Below are 18430 nucleotides of genomic sequence, written 5' to 3' on the forward strand. Positions count from 1 at the left end.
GGGATTTAGAAATGAGAGCTATCCATAATGAGCCCCAAGTTTATAACTGAGAAGATTGTTTCATTCCTTGAAACATAGAACACCAAAAAAGAGATCTATGTAGTTGGGAGTGAAGAACATGGGTTGAAGTGTGAGATGGAAGTGAGTTTAAGCATACCCCAAAGGAACTGTCAAGTAGTTGTACTTTTGGGTCTGGAGCCTAAAGAGATCTCAGCTGAAGGAAGAAAATTTTGAATCATCTTTGTTTAGGTGGCAAATTAAAACAATATGCACACATAAGATCACTTAGGGCAGCGGTTCTCAACCTGTGGGCTGCGACCCTGGCGGGGGTCGAACGACCAAAACACAGGGGTTGCAAACACAGGGGTCACCTAAAGCCATCGGAAAATACATATTTATATGTATTTAGGCAACCCCTGTGTTTTGGTCGTTCGACCCCCACCGGGGTCGCGACCCACAGGTTGAGAACCACTGACTTAGGGCTAAAAAGTGTATGGTGAAAAGTGGAACGGGCTTAGGACTATCCTTTGAATGCTAACATTTAAGGTTAGTTATGATTAGAGGTGGATGTGCTTTCAGAGAAGACCAAAATGTAGTGGCTAGAGAGGCAAAAGGAAAACCAGGAGAGTATTGTCATGTGTCATGGAAACCAAGGAAAAAATGAAGGAGGAAGTGGTCAATACTGTCAGGTGTCACTGAGATTTCAAGTATAATAAAGTCTGAAAAACTCCTGTTGGATTTAGGGACATGTAGAAATCATTGATATCTTGGACACCACAAACTAATTCCACAGACTGAAATTATGTGGTATGTACAAATGGAAATTGTGAGTTTGAACATCTCTAAAAGCTGGGCTATGACGCACTTTAAAACAGAGGGTGCTCCTGTGGACTTTGTAGTGAGGATGTTTGGTTTGTTCTGTCTTTAATGAAAATAACTTAAGCATTATAAAAATCAGTGGGAAACATCCTTTTAAGAGATTGGCAATGCTAGAGAGCAGGGATTATGTATTGTAAAGGTTCTAAGATGGTAGAAAGGACGGTATCCAAAATAGTTTTTAGAAGATTAACCTTAGATATGTGTGAGATTATTTCTCTTTATTTAGTGAGAGGAGAGGAGACAGAGACAGACTCCCACATGTGCCCCAACTGAGATCCACCTGGCAAGCCCACTAGAGGGCAGTCCTCTGCCCATCTGGGGCTCTTGGTCTGTTGCAGCTGGAGCCATTTTTTAGCGCCTATAGCTGAGGCCATCAAGCCATCCTTGGTTCCTGGGGCCAACTTACTCTAATCGAGCCATGGCTACAGGAGGGGAGGAGAAGAGAGAGAGAAAGAGAGAAGTGAGATGGGGAAGGGTAGAGAAGCAGATGGGCACTTCTCCTGTGTGCCCTGACTGGGAATTGAACCCAGGACTTCCACATGCCAGGCTGACACTCTACCACTGAGCCAACTGACCAGGGCCTAAGATTACTTCTTACATTGTAACTTTATTAATAGAAGAAGGTGGGTGATACAAGTAAATACGTATTAATGGTGGTAGAAAGATGATGGTTCCCATCTGATGTTTATTTTCTCAGTGGAATTAAAAGAAAATTAAGAGGAACATCAGATATATCAGGAAAGCAGACAAAAATTTAAAAATTGTGGAATGAATTGACCCAAAAAATATGTAGGATTGCTAGGAAACGTAGGAGCCCATTTGAGGTTAGTTATGATAAATTAATAGTGGATGGAATGTATCAGGTATTACCGGCCTATTGGGATGCTGTGATAAGTAACTCGGAATGTTATTTTCATTCAAGATTAACTAGAGGGATTGATAGGAGAGTTTAAGGTATTGACAGATGTTGACCATGTACCTAAACTAGATAAAAGGAGGAAAATTAAAAGCAAAGGACTAACCATTTGAAATTATAGGGGTCAATGAGTTGCTGATCCCAGTGAAGTCAGAGGTGATTGTGGTGGGTAGAGTTGAACCAGCAAGCTGATAGAAGCTGTAATCTTGTGGATTATTTGAATAGATTGTTTTAGAAACGGAATGGTTATAAGTGATGGTACTTAAAGGACTACAGTGTGACCATAGAAGTGGGTGACTGAGATGGAATAGATTAGGTCATTAGAAAAGAGGAAGTCAAAAAAGGGGTCATATTGGGTGAGTTATCATACGGATCTGCATCACCCAGATTGGTTACAGGGTGGAGAGAAATTCTAAGTTGATTGTCAATCTCTTCAATGGAATACAGGGTGGACCTGGGAGCAGGGGGGTAAATGATATACATGATAAATAAGAGAAGGTATTGCGGCCAAATGTAAGAGCCTTGAAGAAATAGGATGATTTTGATGTTATTATGGCAAGAAGAATTTGTAGGATTGTGTGTGCTAGGCAGTCTTGCAAGCCACAGAAAGCACTATGGAAATATTGCAAGTCCTCTGGGAGTTCAGAGACCATCGAAAAAGAAAGCCACAGTGATTAATGACAGTACACTGAAATAGAGTCTACCTATAAAATATATTGGGAACCCAAGGATGAAGTGGTTTTCTCTAACTGAATAAATCATTGAAGATTTCACAGGAATGATTATATCTAAACTGAATTTCATGTAGTTCCTAAAGTGGAGGAGGAGAAAAAGGACATTCCAGGAGGAATATAAGATGTATGGCTCCTAATAATGATAGACAAAACAACCTCAAAATGATAACATCCCATTGTACTAAGTACTACTAGATAGAGCAGGGGTCGGAAACCTATAGCTCACAAGCCAGATGTGGCTCTTTTGATGGCTGCATCTGGCTCACAGACAAATCTTTAATAAAAAAAATAATAACATTAAAAATATAAAACATTCTCATGTATTACAATCCATTCATTTCCTACCGCTTATGTTCATGGTTCCGGGTGGCTGGAGCCAATCACAGCTGTCCTCCGGGACAACACCTAATTTTTATTGGATAATGCGTTAGGTACACGGGTCGTGTATGGGTCTCACAGAATTACATCTTAAAATATGTGGCGTTCATGGCTCTCTCAGCCAAAAAGGTTCCCAACCCCTGAGATAGAGCGTATAGTCCTTTATCATTAGACTATTTTCATTTCTTGGCCATTCTATTTTTGTTGTTTTGTTCTTAGAATTCAGTATTGATCTCCATTGGGATGATTTAAAGCATGTGTGTTTGTGCACGTATGCCCATGCACACAACGTGCGCTTGTGTTTTGACATTTCATTTAAAGTTATGCCTCAAATAATTTGTTGTTAAAAATAAATGCAAGAGGTACTCTATAAATAAATATAATCACATTCATGCATTTGCTTTTGTTAGTACACTCATTCAGTAAGTTTAATTTCCACCATTATGGGTGAAGCTCTGTTTTAAACCACAAGGATTCAGAGATTAACATGATAGTTTCTGATCTCAGGGTACACACATTTTGTTAAGTTTCAAACCAAGCAAGACATAGCAAGTATAATATTAAAATACTGATCATTGAGAATGTTATAGCTTTTTTTAAAAAAACAACTTGTTTCTCTTAAGTCCTCATACATATTTTTAAAATGTTGATGTATTCCTTTATTTTTTTACTGTTAATGGAAGAAATTTGATTTCATCAAACTATGAATATAAACAAAAATTTCATTAAAATGGTAGACTTAGTCTGTAATATTAAGACTCAAAATAAACTATGTTTCTGCAAATCAAAACTACAATGAGTTACCACCTCACACCTGTTAGACTGGCTATTATCAATAAGACAGGTAATAAGTGTTGGAGAGGCTGTGGAGAAAAAGGAACCCTCATTCACTGCTGTTGGGTATGCAAATTAGTACAACCATTATGGAAGAAAGTATGGTGGTTCCTCAAAAAATTAAGAATAGAACTACCATATGACCCAGCAATCCCTCTACTGGGTATCTACCCCCAAAACTCGAAAACATTGGTACATAAAGACACATGCAGCCCCGTGTTCATCGCAGCGTTGTTCACAGTGACCAAGACATAGAAACAACCAAAGTTTCTCTTGATAGAGGATTGGATAAAGAAGATGTGGTACATATGTATATACTATAATGGAATACTACTCAGCCATAAGAAATGATGACATAGTGACATTTACGACAACCTGGATGAACCTTGAAAACATTATACTGAATGAAATAAGTAAATTAGAAAAAGCTAAAAACTGGATGATTTTACACATAGTTGGGATACACAACAGGCTCATGGACATAGATAAAAGTGAAGTGGTTACTGGGGGAGGAGGTTGTGGGAAAGGGGTGGGGGAAGGGTGTAAAGAGGGACAAATAGAAGGAAAATGATCTGACTTTGGGTGATGGATATACAACATAGTTAACACTTCAAATGCTATAGAAATATTTACCTGAAACCTGTGTACTCTTATGGATCAATCACCCTGTCAAATTTAATTTTCTAAATAAAATTTAAAAAAGAGAAAGAAAAACATATGTTTCCTCTTGAATTAATAGCCTTTCTAATTTTGACTTTATTCTTCAAAGGTTGTGAAGATGAGAAAAGAAGTGAAGAGAATTCGAGTTTTGGTTATCCGAAAACTTGTCAGGAGTGTTGGCAGACTGAAGTCAAAAAAGTTAGTCATTTAAAGCAGTATTATGACTAATAAAATATCAAAAGTTGTTTTTATTAAATATTTACAAAATTTGAGGGTGGGACCTAGAGGAATAATTAAATATCTTACTCATACAGTACTTTGTTTATAGTTAGAGAGAATCTAAGTGAGATTAAATGTGCTGTGTCAGCACGTCTTTACATGGTTTAGACCAGTGGTAGTCAACCTGGTCCCTACCGCCCACTAGTGGGCGTTCCAGCTTTCATGGTGGGCAGTACCGGAGCAACCAAAGTATAAATAAAAAGATAGATTTAACTATAGTAAGTTGTTTTATAAAGATTTATTCTGCCAGACTTAGCAAAAATTCTACATAAAGTACTTGGCAAGTAATTATTATTATATGCTTTAACTTGCTATAACTCTGCTTTATAAATTTTATAAAGTAAAGTTACTTCCCTACTTTATAAATCACCATTACTGTGTAACCGGTGGGCAGTTAGAAAATTTTACTACTAACAGAGATACAAAAGTGGGCGGTAGGTATAAAAAGGTTGACTACTCCTAGTTTAGACCTTACTTGATTAAAATAAATAATGAATTCTTCAGTATTTTTTAAAGGCTCCTTTTGGTCATTTTCAAAATGAAAGTCCTTTGAGGTTATATATATGTTTTAAGTTATTAGAAGTTATTTTAGCCTGACCTGTAGTGGCACAGGGGATAAAGTGTTGAACAGAAATGCTGAGGTCACCAGTTGGAATCCCTGAGCTTGCCCTGTCAAGGCACATACAGGAAGTAGCTACTATGAATTGATGCTTTATGCTCCTCCCCCCCTCTAAAAAGCAATAAATAAAATATTTTCTTAAAAAAAAAAAGAAATTTTAAGATGTTGATATAGTTTAGCAGATCTAGTAATACCTTGAATCAGTTTTAAAGATTTTGTATCATTTTATTTTTTGAATTGATAATTAATTTGAAATCTTCAGTACTTTTGGAAGTGTTTTTTAAAACATTTTGTTCCAAAAACAAAAAAATTGAGTTCCATCTAATTTTTTGAAAAATAATATTTTGTATTTTCAGTGTCACTGGTATTAGATAAAAGTATGTTATTTATGGTTCTTATGCTTTAAGCATGAGTACTTACAGTCTTCACATGTGTTTTGTTCCTGATTAATGTTTTTTGTTTTCCTTCATAAGTGTTTCAGATGATGGCCTTCCTCTCTGATATAATCAAATATTTAACATCTTTATGTATTCTTTTAATTCCAGAAAACAAAATTTCATTTAATAAAATAAAATTATATCCAACCTTTAATTATAGCTTATGGAACTTACATTAAATATAATGTAATCTTAACCAATTAATTAAAAAATGTTATTTGTGCTTCCCATTAAGGAATTCGAAGGTATACTGTCTATCAGTGGTAATAATCATTGATATCATCCTAGGGCAATGTTTATTTCTGGCAAAAACTTGGGTTTATTGAAAGAATTGGGTTATGTGTTGAGGGGGAAGGCAGTGTTTGTATTTAAATATTTTTTATGCTTTTCTAAAAGAAATGAAGAGACTTTTTATTATGATATGAGTCTATAATAAATACTTTCCCTGGCTACATATTATAATGTAATTTTTTCAGGGGTACTGAAGATGCACTGTTGAAAAACCAAAGACGAGCACAACGATTGCTTGAAGAAATTCACGCCATGAAGGTAAGGACTTGTGTGGGTGTGTATATATGTGTGCTTTTGGGTGTCATCTCAGTGTGCATTTTGTGTGTGTATTGTGTCACTTATTTGAATATTATTGCAAGTTGACTAAGATTTATTTTATGGGTCTGTTTGGGAAAGAATGTAGCACATTTAGAAAACTAATATGTTTAAACTTGCATTTTTCTTTTATTTTTTTTTACTGAACTTGTTAAAAGTACTGGACTAATTTGAGTCAAAACTATGCCAAACTAAACTCATCTATGTTTAATAATGCCTCATGCCTCAGGTTTTTATTTTTACTGTAATTTTAGGCATGAAATCTAAGTTACGTTCAAGAATTAAAGTGTTCATACTATTTGGTAATGTGGATGGTGCTATTGGTGGCTGACATCATGCTTTGCCTATTGCCAACTTAATAAATTTTTGTGTGGTGGTGTCTGCATTTTATTCAGCTCTGTAGTAACTCGAAATAAAATTAGTGTTGGACCAAAATGATCCATATTTTTGTTTCGTTCAGCCAGACTCTTCACTAGCATAAATTTTAGGTCTTCTTGCTGCCTCTTACTTTGTGGAAACTTTCATTTACCAAATGACATACTATTAAATGTCTGGGAGACTGTTTTATTGTAGAACTTAAAAACAACATTTGGTACTAGTAATTATCTTAATTGCAGGGTCATTTTGCATTTTGGTATAACTTTCAAATTTTAAGATACATACAAAAATGATTGAATTCTCTAAAAAATTTTAATTGAGTTTGATTATCATAGTTTCTCACCATTTTCTCATTTTGAAGGGGTGATAAAGTGTTTTATAGGTCAGAGTTACTTATCATAGTTAATCTGAGTAGAAACAGATATAGGGCATGCTTTTTTTTTGGTGTGAGGTGTTTTTTTTTGTTGTTTTACTGTTTTTTTGTGGAGTTGTTTTTATTTATAGGACTGCAAAATTTATGAAATTCATTTGATGTATGTTTTCTAAATTTTTAGTCCCCTTTTGTCCAATCATTTGATGAAATTACTCTGTATTTACCTCTTGATTTTCATTTGTGTCACTTTGGATTACATATCATTTAGGCTTTTTCATATACTTTTTTCCTCATGAAATTCCTATGAGAAATAAAATCTTTAGAGAGCTTTGTTTTTAGGATAATCCTGAGAGGAAGTTATTATATATCCGTTTGTCTCTTTCACTTTAACAAAGGTCTTTACTGAATCATTACATTCCTTATCTAAATTTTTCCCTGTAATTTCTTCTGAATAGTCAGTGTTGTTGTCCTATATTATTTAAAGGCTTTAAGCTGCTATATAATTGATGATTTTATTTTTTCATGAAAAGAATGCATTATATTATATATAATGGGCCTATGTGCCATGTATGAAGACTCTGAAAACAAAAGATATTTATTAAATTTTTTTTATATTTATCAATTTTTGAAATATATACTTCCCTTCTTTAATTCTCAATAATGGATTTAATTTAAACTTAATCATAAAGAAAAGTTGTCCTATTTGATCTCTATGTGAAATTTGTTTTATTTTATTCTTATATCTCATCAATAAAAAATCAGACTCAGTGATAAAGTTCTATAGGTTTACAACATTACTGTGTCATATTTATAGGAGTTTGTGTGTGTGTGTGTGTGTGTGTGTGTGTGATTATATAAGACCACTATGGAATTGTTGCCTCATAGAAAGCTAAAATGCATAGCCTATATATAGTTTTGTAATTCATAAAATTAATATTATGTATATTATATATAACATATATAATATACATTTTTATATATATGTATATGTTCCTTGAATTAATGGCAGTGGTTAGGTTGGTCTGGTGATATAAATTGGATGCTGTGAATTTAGCTTTTTTTGTAATGCTGTTTAAAAGTTGGATTAAATTTAAATAAAACCAGAAAAAAAGAGTAAGACTATGTTTGCTTTTCTTATGTGTGAAATTTTATTCCTCACTTATGATTCTTATGAAATTGGTCTACTTTTCTAAAAGAAGCAAATACATAGAGCATCTTTTTAAGTGAAAGGTCATTTGTAATTTCTTAAAGAACTACTTATCATGTATATGGGAGTATCAAAGAAATAGTCACAAAACAGAAAACTCACAGTCTCAATTACATTTGAAGAAAAACCTCTATTCGTTTTTCCAGATGAATTTTTTTCCTTGGCTCATATACCACTACATTTTTATAGTCTTGTTCATGACATACTGTCCTATACTTTCTTTCTATGATAATAGGGTATTTTGTTGCAAGATGACTTCCTCAAGGAGAAAACCTGAGATATTTTTGGAAATGGGAGTTTGTTTTTTCTGGCCAAGAGAAAGGGGGGGGGGGCTGATCTTTATGATACTATGAAATCATAGGTTCCAATTTTATACACTATAATGTATAAATACCAACTCTGTTGCTTTTTCTAATAGTATTCCTACTTTTAACTCAGATACTGGTACGAATTCTGGCTTCTGAACAGTTTCTTTTTCTCCTAAAAATTAAAGTAGCTGATCAACTTTTACAGATCCCTAACTTATTTAGCTAGAGAAGGATATAGTAAAATTAAGGCAGATAATGAAATTGATCTAAATATACAAGAAATCTCTTCCTCAATAAAGAAGTTAATATAACTGGCTTTTACTGAGCATACTATCTGTCAGACACTGTATTTGCTGTTTTGTTGGGTTTTTTTTTGTCTGAGGGTTTAAAGAATTTGCAGTAAGGTAAAATATGCCTTATTTATCCTGGATGTACTTTACATTCACTATGTCATGAGGGTAAGTATCATTATTCCTATCTTACAGAATAGGAAACGAAGGCTTAGAGAAGTTAAGCAACTAGCTCAGGGTCAAATAGTTGTTAGGGTTATAAAGCTAGTGACCTTGGCCACTGTGCTGTACTGCTTTAGTAAAACCAGAACTTCTGAAATACATCTATACTCTTCTAGTGATTGGATGAGACAATATAATAAACATGATACTGGCCATCTAGGAAAAAGGGGCCCGAGTAGGTGTGCAGTATGTTTTCATATTCTTCAATTCCTCATAGCCAAACACATATACCCAGTTAACTTTATCTGCTGTTTTTCATTTTACTTTCTTCTCTCTGAGGCCATTACTTTTCCCTATATTGAATATTTCTATACATTGAAAACTTGAATATTATTCTGTGAGACCTTGCTCTACCTGCTACTCTTTATTTTAAAACTCTCCTTTTGTTTCATTCTTTTCTAATTTTACATGCTCCAGTCTCTATTATTAACAGCATCCTTTAAGCTTGCATTAGCTGTTTGGCTTGACTTGTCTCTTGCTTAATGGTTGTTAGTGGATCACAAATAGGAAAGTGGTGTAGATTATGATCTATAGAGGTGTTATGTAAAAGAACACATCAAAGTAACATAATAGCCATATCAAATCTTTTGAATTTTATTTCACCACAAATCTATAAAGGATAATCTTATTTCAGAGGACATGTTTAGAAGGGTTCTAGGTTGCATACCCCTTGGGTTGTAGATTTATTATATAAATTAAAATTTTGTCATGTTTCTGGTTATATACTTTTAAATTTTTATCGAGTTTTTTTCCTCTGTAATTTTACACACTATGATTTTGTTAGGTGTTTTTATATGAGTGCTTAAAAAAGAAGTTTACCATATGGTAAAAAATATGTTTCATTTATAGTGTAAGTATACTATATTAATTAATTGTGTCAAATTAACATTTAATTCACTTATTCTATTAAAGTATTAGTATTAATAGTATTGTTAAATTATAATTATTTTTGAGTTTCATCTTTTATTTGTAAGCTAATACCAAGAAGCATATTGTCAAATCAGATTCACATATTAGAGGTATTACTTAGAATCCACCTTTACTGATAGTTTCAAGGACACCTGCATTCAGAAGGCACAGGTGAAGCAAGGAGAGAGCTGGACTCTGCATGATTCCACAGGTCCTTCCTTTCTACATCAGACATGTACTCTGGCCCAGAGTAGATGAGCTCTCTAAATAGGAAGTCTACTTATTACCTCATAGCAGAGAGCGTTTAGAGTTTGAAACTTTTCCATTGTGTACCCCAGGGTTGTGTAGCTTGCACAATATTTTCCAGTGTGCCATGCTTTAGAAATCCTTAGATTCTGGGCTTATTTACTGTAAGCTTCCTTAACAAGGGACATCCTGCTGAGAGCATTCCTCAGATAAGGATTTTCCTTCTAACAGAAATCATTAGCCTGTTTACCGGAAAGGCCCGTTATCAACATATTGACAAGCAGATTATACTCCATCACCACCTACTTGTCCCAAGTTTCATCCTGGTAAAGGAAGCGATCCCATCCCAGAACAGCTGTTTGAATTCTTCCCTCTCTGATTTGTAATAGTCTTCCTTCAGCTTTTTCCTCCTCTTTTGTTTGTGTTTCCCTCCAGTGTTTTGGAAAATATATATTTTAAACCCAGAGAAAAATTATAGTGCTACAATAGAATAATGATACATAGTATCACATCTAGTGTGTCCCTTTTCTGGTGATATTGAGTTCTAATTACTTGATTTAGATCTTGCTTGCCAGATTTCTCCATTTTAAAGGCACCTTTTCTGTGATTATTATGTAATCTGTGAGATGATAATTTTGAGACTCTGAATATCTTTCACCCCTGTGACTGATACTCTATGGCTTAATCAGTTAATGGTTTTTATTTCCCTGCTGGGATTTTTTTAACCTAAATTTTTAAAAAATATTTATTTACTAGTAGAGAGAGAGAAAAGAAGGGAGAGAGAAAGAGAGAGAGAGGTACATGGGTCTGTGGCTATAGGTGCCCTGACCTGGGATCAAACTGGCAGCCTCTGTGCTTCAGGACGAAGCTCTCACCAATGAAACTACCCTGCAGGGTACTCTGGGATTTTTATTCCCCTGATACAATTTTAATTAGAGAGGATTTTTTTAAAAAGCATTATCGACAATAGTGCTGATAACCATTTTTCCAGTGGAGAGGCAAAATATTTCTATTTCTTGTTTCTCCGTATGATGGGTAAATTTTGTATTGTATTTTGTACATTATGAAGGTTAATTAATAGAGATTGTGAGTTTGGTTATTTTTGTCCAGTGACCAGTGAGCGGTTAATTTTTGGGTTTGGCTTTAACTTCAAACTTGATAGAGAACAGACTGACAGTTGTTGGGGGGGGGGGGGTTGCAGGGCAGGGTGGAAAGGGTGATAGGATTAAGCGAAAAACAAACAAACAGACACAAACAACAATGTGGCATTACCCGAGGGAAAGGGGTGGATTAGAGGAGGTTAAAGGGGGGTAAATAGTCATAGCAGGAGACTTGACATGGGGTGGTGAACACACAATACAATATACAGAGGAGATATTATAGAATAGTATGTCTGAAGCGTACATAATTTCATTAACCAATGCCATCCCAATAAATTCAATTAAAAAAATTTTTTTTGGACTCCAGCCTCAATTCAGGCCTTTTGTCTTTCTGTGAGCTGCATTGAATCTGCTTTTATACATGAGTGTTCAGGTTTAGGGACTCCTTATATGGTTCGTTCCCTTCTGGGTTTCCCCTGCTCTCTCACCGGATAAGGTTGTTTCATCAGGTTCTGCTACCACTGCTCCTGAACCATGCAGACTGTATAGTCGGCCCAAGGCCACCGTGTGAGGAGACGGTGACTTATTTGTATAGCTTCCCATCTTTATTCTTCGTGAGCTTAGACTCCTGGTCAGTCTGCCTTCTTCCATTTACTCTCCTTTACTTTCCAGTGAGACTTTTGGTTCTATGTCTAGGATTTATAGCTTGGTGTTTTGGTTTTTTGGGGTGTGTGTATGGGGTGGGGTGGACAGGGAAGGAACCTAATGTCTACTAGTCTCTCATCCAGAAATGGAAGCAGCCAAAGTTGGAAGTAACTAAGTAGCTAAGAAAAGTACGAAGCACCACAGGCCCCGTAAATGTAGGTCTGACAGACATGGGATAAGTAAGTGAGACAGAGAGTATAGCCAGTGAAGGTGGAAAAGAACCGAAAGTATCTAGGAAACCAAGTGAAAAGACTATTCCAGAAAGGAGTGATGAACTAGATGTTTTGTTGATGTTGTTGCTCTTGTTTTAAAATTAGCAATATTAATTTCAAAGTATAAACTCGTTTATTAGATCATAATTATTGATAAGTTTTTCAAGTTGTAGTTTTCCTGTGGTCTAGCCTACTTGGCAGAGCTGTGCTGTTAAAACGAAAAATGTTTCTGTTCTTATTTATGTGACCCTAAGTATGCCTTCTCTCCTTTCCCCGTCATCACCCTGTATCTGAATGAGAGAGAGAAAGAAAAAGAGAGAGAAGCATAAACTCTTTGCCACTCAGTTGTTCCATTTAATGGATTCATTGGTTATTTCTGTTATGTGCCCTGACTGGGGATCTAACTCCCTGACCTTGGAGCACCTGGACGATGCTCTCTCCACTGACCCAGCCAGCTTGGGCCTCCCCATTCTATTTATCTATAAAAAGACATTGAAATCTTGAAAGTCTGAAATGGTTTTCATAGTTTTAATTCCTTAGGCCTGAAACCTGGAATCTGCAAACTGGTCCGAGTGCGGGAGAGACCTAATGTTTCTCGTTTATGTCCCGCACTCCTTGACAGACTTCCTGAGTCATGGTCTTCTGTGACTACAGGGTGACTTCTAAGTCCCTTCTATAAATCTGTACTCTTTACTTAGATTATTTTTCTCTAATGTTATTATAGAAACCAGGCAATTAATAATTTTTTGAAACCTTTGGTAGCTTTAAAGATCCCCAATAAAAACTTTTAACTCAGTCTAATGTTTTACCAAGAGGGAGATAAATAGCACACTTCAGAAGAGTTTGGACAGTGCAGACACCAATGATAGTAGTTCTGTGTGACTATTTAATTTTTTTTAAACTTCTACTTGTCCTATCACATTTTTTCTACCTTTTTCTCTCCTTGTTTGGTTTTATCTTACTATAGTTTCTGGTCATATCTCTACTGGTGGACACTTTATAAAATAGATAACTTACAGCATAGATAAATTGATTGACTGAACAATGTAAAGTTTAATGGCTATTGTACAAAAATGAGATCAGAAAATATCTGTTGGAGTGGTAGTCGCTACATGGTCAGTCAGTGTTACTCATTGTTGGTGGGCATGAAAATTGTTATTCCCTTTTTACACAGATATTTGGCAACATGTTAAAATTACTGAGCATTTCCACCTTTAAGAATTTTTTTTTTCTAGAAATCACTAAATTAGCCTGACCAGGCGGTGGCGCAGTAGATAGAGCATTGGACTGGGATGTGGAGGACCCAGGTTCGAGACCCCCTAGACCACCAGCTTGAGCACGGGCTCATCTGGTTTGAGCAAAAGCTCACCAGCTTGGACCTAAGGTCGCTGGTTTGAGCAAGGGGTACTCAGTCTGCTGAAGGCCCGCGGTCAAGGCACATATGAGAAAGCAATCAATGAACAACTAAGGTGTCGCAACGTGCAACGAAAAACTGATTGATGCTTCTCATCTCTCCATTCCTGTTTGTCTGTCCCTGTCTATTCCTCTCTCTGACTCTATCTCTGTATAAAAAAGAAAGAAATCACTAAATTATAAGTTATAAACTTAATGTAGAGAAAATAAGGAAAGGGATTATGTATCTTGAATTACCTATTTTTATTTTATATGTTTATTTAATATTTTTTATACAAATAGAGATGTGTCACTCTTATAAAGTAGGTATACTTTTATGTAGAGAATTTAAAGAATTTTAAAGTAAAATAGATTATAAAACACCCCTCTTAACATAATATTCATTGTACATCAAAAATATAGAAAGAAGAATTTATTATATATATGTTCATTGTAGTGGTATGTGCATGTTAAGTAGTGAGTTTTTATATTCTAAGAATTTTGAAAATCTTAATGTGTGTTGCTATTTTAATTTTCTACAATAGTTTAAAATCATATTAATTTTTTAACATAGATCTTGGATTAGAATGTAGTTGAATGTGAAAATGAGAAAGTTTTGTATATAAATTAGTCACAAATCTGTGCTTTGTGAATATTGGGAAAGAAATGAATGATATTATTAATCCACAAAGATAATAAGAGAATAGCTACTGATAGTTTGAAAATTGAATAAAGCTGTTTCAGTACTTGACAGTTAAAATTTTTAAGCTACAAAACTCTGATTATGAACTGGGTTAATTGTTTGGAAAGTCTTCAGAGAAGTTGGAACAGAGTAGAGTTTTTCTTTAGATATGTTGGCCTGCTTTTTTATTAAAACATACAATCTTTCCATCTAGCACTGCTGCCCATAGGCTGAAAGAAAAAAAGGTAGAATGAGTATGACTTGAAAACTAGAAAACTGGGTCTTAATTCTTAAAATTTAGGTATATATAATTATGGTTATGAATTTTGATCTGTGTAGGCTTTAGTTTCTTCATCCATAAAATGAATATGATTAAGTAGATTATCTTTTAAAAAGTCATTGGCTCCTGCCTGACCAGTGGTTGTGCAGTGGATAGAGAATCAACCTGGGCCACTGAGGTCCCAGATTCAAAATCTTGAGGTTGCCGGTTTGAGCACAGGCTCATCCAGCTTGAGCGTGAGATCATAAACATGACCCCATGATAGCTGACTTGAGCCCAAAGGTCACTGGCTTGAGCCCAAGGTTTCTGGCTTGAGCCCAAGGTCGCTGGCTCAGCTGGAGTGCCAGTCCCCCCCTCCCCCGACACCCATCATCAAGACACGTATGAGAAGGAATCAATGAACAACTAAAGTGCTGCAACTAAAAAATAAAGTGCTGTTGATGCTTCTTATCTCTTTCCTTTTGTATCTCTATCTCTGTGCCTGTTTCTCTGTGTATCTCTCCCCCTTTTCTGTCTCTTAAAAAATAAAGTCATTTGTGCCTGAGCAGGCGGTGGCACAGTGGATAGAGTGTCGGACTGGGATGGATGTGGAGGACCCAGGTTCAAGACTCCGAGGTCGCCACTTGAGCATGGGCTCATCTGGTTTGGGCAAGGCTCACCAGCTTGAGCCCAAGGTCGCTGGCTTGAGCAAGGGGTTACTCGCTCTGCTGTAGCCTCCAGGTCAAGGCACATGTGAGAAAGCAATCAATGAACAACTAAGGTGCCGCAACAAAGAATTGATGCTTCTCATCTCTCTCCCTTCCTGTCTGTCTGTCCCTATCTATCCCTCTTTCTGACTCTCTGTTTCTGTCACCACACACAAAAATAAATAAATAAAGTCATTTGCTTCCATGCCCTATTCTTTATTCTCTATTAGCTTGGAATTGACTACCTTTGTTATCTTGCTCTTTCAACCTTGAGCTAAAAGGTAGGCTTTTTAGCCTCATACTGAAATAGAATTTTTGTTTGAAGTAGGAATTTACATTTTAATAACCAAAGTAGGGATTGACATGTTTCTACATGTTGTAGTAATACTTATATGACTTAAATACTTATGGTAAGGACCTTTCTAGATGTTTCTCCTTTAGATAGCTAACCTTTTATGATAATAATGATTTTCTTAAGATATGATAATTATCTTTGCCTTAATAAAAAGACAGATACAATTTGGTATTTTAAAAAATGATATACATTGAAACTTTCTAAAACTTTTTATCGGTCTGTGTTTTTTCACAATGTCATGCCAGACTGATATTTTGTTCTTATTGGTTCCTTGGAAAAGTTGCTTCTTTTCCTATTTTGGGCCAGTCTCTGTTAATGTGCTATGTTCCTTTCCTTTTCTTCCTTTATTACTTATGCGTTATTTCACTTAAGCTTTAAACTCTGTTCCTCTGGATGTTTGTCAGTCAATAAACTTATGTAACTTATATTTATACTATATCATCCACTATCATCCTTTAACTGCCTCCTGGTTTCTTCCTTTCCCCTTCTCAACAGGATAGCATCTTTACCTCTAATAGCATAGCCACTGTGATATTGATATCCTCACTTCCCATCACCTCAGCAACCCACTCAGTTTATCTCTTTGTCTGTTCATCAGTTTTCTTGAATAAAATTCTGACACTGACCCCCCAATATGCTATTGTTCCCCCTAAGTTCTTTTTTTCTTCTTTTTTTTCCAAGTGAGAGGAGGGGCGATAGACAGACTCCCGCATGTGCCCTGACCAGAATCCACCTGGTGACCCCGGTCTGGGGCCAATGCTCTGACCATCTTGAGCCATGATTGCAACCGAGCTATTTTTAGTGCCTGATGTGGAGGCTCCACGGAGCCATCCTCAGTACACTTCAGTCTATCGAGCTATTACTGTGGGAGGAGAAGAGAGAGAGAGGAGAGAGAAGGGTGAAGCAGATGATTGCTTCTCCTGTGTGCCCTGGCCAGGAATCGAACCCAGAACATCCACATGCCCGGTGGATGCTCTATTCACTGAGCAAACCATCCAGGGCCCCTAAGTTCTTTCTTTATCTTCTCATTTTATACTCTCTAACATGGCTACTTTCATTCTGGACACTTTATAATCTCTCTCTGATGTAGATCTTTCCTATAAGAACTATACTCTTATGTTCAACAACATTAGGGTTTCAGATGCACCAAAAACTCAATATTTTACGTGATTAACTGATCTGAGTTAAAAAGCATGGTTAAGATTGTGGAGTTTCTGCCCTGGCCGGTTGGCTCAGCGGTAGAGCGTCGGCCTGGCGTGCGGGGGACCCGGGTTTGATTCCCGGCCAGGGCACACAGGAGAAGCGCCCATTTGCTTCTCCACCCCTCCCCCTCCTTCCTCTCTGTCTCTCTCTTCCCCTCCCGCAGCCGAGGCTCCATTGGAGCAAAGATGGCCCGGGCGCTGGGGATGGCTCCTTGGCCTCTGCCCCAGGCGCTAGAGTGGCTCTGGTCTCAACAGAGCAACGCCCCGGAGGGGCAGAGCATCGCCCCCTGGTGGGCAGAGCGTCGCCCCTGGTGGGCGTGCCAGGTGGATCCCGGTCGGGCGCATGCGGGAGTCTGTCTGACTGTCTCTCCCCGTTTCCAGCTTCAGAAAAATACAAAAAAAAAAAAAGATTGTGGAGTTTCTTATGAAGCCTAAGGGCAAGCACTGAATTTTAATCTCAGCAGGGATGAGAATCAGGACCTTGAGATATCTCAGAAACTCAAATATTACTGTTTGTATTTCTTTCCTGATCTTTTTAGCTCCATTTTGTGCTTCATTTCTGCTTTTCTTCATGTTCCCCTGTTCTGCCCATTCTGCTCTCTCTCACTCCCCTTCTCTATGACTCCAAACAGCTTTCATTCCTTAGGTATGCTCAGGATCACCATATGGTGGCAACATTAGCTCCGAAATCTTCATGCTTCTGTTCGTGGGAAGAGCATACATTGACTCAAGTTCTAGGGCCATCTTGGGGTAGATGTCCATCACTGGCCTAAGTCTAGTCAGCTATTTGAGTAAGAAGAAACACGGTGATGTGTTGTAAGGTAAAGAAAAGTAGACAGATGAGTAGATATTCCAAAAGATGTCAGTATCTGAATATAGAATCTAATATTTTTTACCTCACCGCACTCACTCTAATCAGATGTTCTTTTCTATTCCTGATTTTGATTTTAACACTATCATTCATTTAGATTCCTAAGCCAGAAGTCTAGGAATCATTTTGAGTTCCATTTTCCCTTAGCTACTTTCTGTTCTCATATCTTGTCCTTCACCAAGATCTATTATTTTTATCTTCTAAAGATGTAACCACTTCTTACTTTAGGTTCTTATTATTTCTCACTTGGACTTCCTGCCTTTGGCCTCACCCCACTTCGAATCACGTTTGGCACCTTTCTAAAATGCAGATTTGATCAGCATTCTGTCTTGCATGGCACACAAGGCTCTTTGTGGTCTGTACTCTAGCTGCCTTTCTCTTCCAACTGTAACATCTACGTATCCCATACTCCGCCCTCCTTTTTACTGAATTTATTGAGGTGACATTTGTTAAAAAAATTTTATGGGTTTCAGGTGTACAACTCATCATCTACACTGTGTTGTGTGTTCCAGCTATACTGAATCCCAGACATACCAATCTATTTCATTCCTACTTGCCTTTGATCAGGCTTTTTACACATAGCATATCTCTCTCATCTGAATAAAGACTTGCTCTTTATTTCAAAACCTTTACTTCACTTCTTGTGTTACTTGCTCTTGGAAACTTTCCT

General features: G+C 36.5%; 1 protein-coding gene across 2 annotated transcripts in view; it reads left to right on the top strand.

The window, feature by feature from the left end:
• The window catches only part of SRFBP1 (serum response factor binding protein 1), a 91203-nt gene that overhangs the window by 10501 nt on the left and 62272 nt on the right, over positions 1-18430 (top strand). For both annotated transcript variants that reach the window (XM_066382086.1, XM_066382087.1), the window contains exons 2-3: positions 4511-4599; positions 6213-6285. In XM_066382086.1, coding sequence (XP_066238183.1) covers positions 4511-4599; positions 6213-6285 — 162 coding nt within the window. The remainder of the gene's footprint in view (positions 1-4510; positions 4600-6212; positions 6286-18430) is intronic.

Source organism: Saccopteryx leptura, chromosome 4, assembly GCF_036850995.1.
Source record: "Saccopteryx leptura isolate mSacLep1 chromosome 4, mSacLep1_pri_phased_curated, whole genome shotgun sequence".
Classification (NCBI taxonomy): Eukaryota; Metazoa; Chordata; class Mammalia; order Chiroptera; family Emballonuridae; genus Saccopteryx; species Saccopteryx leptura.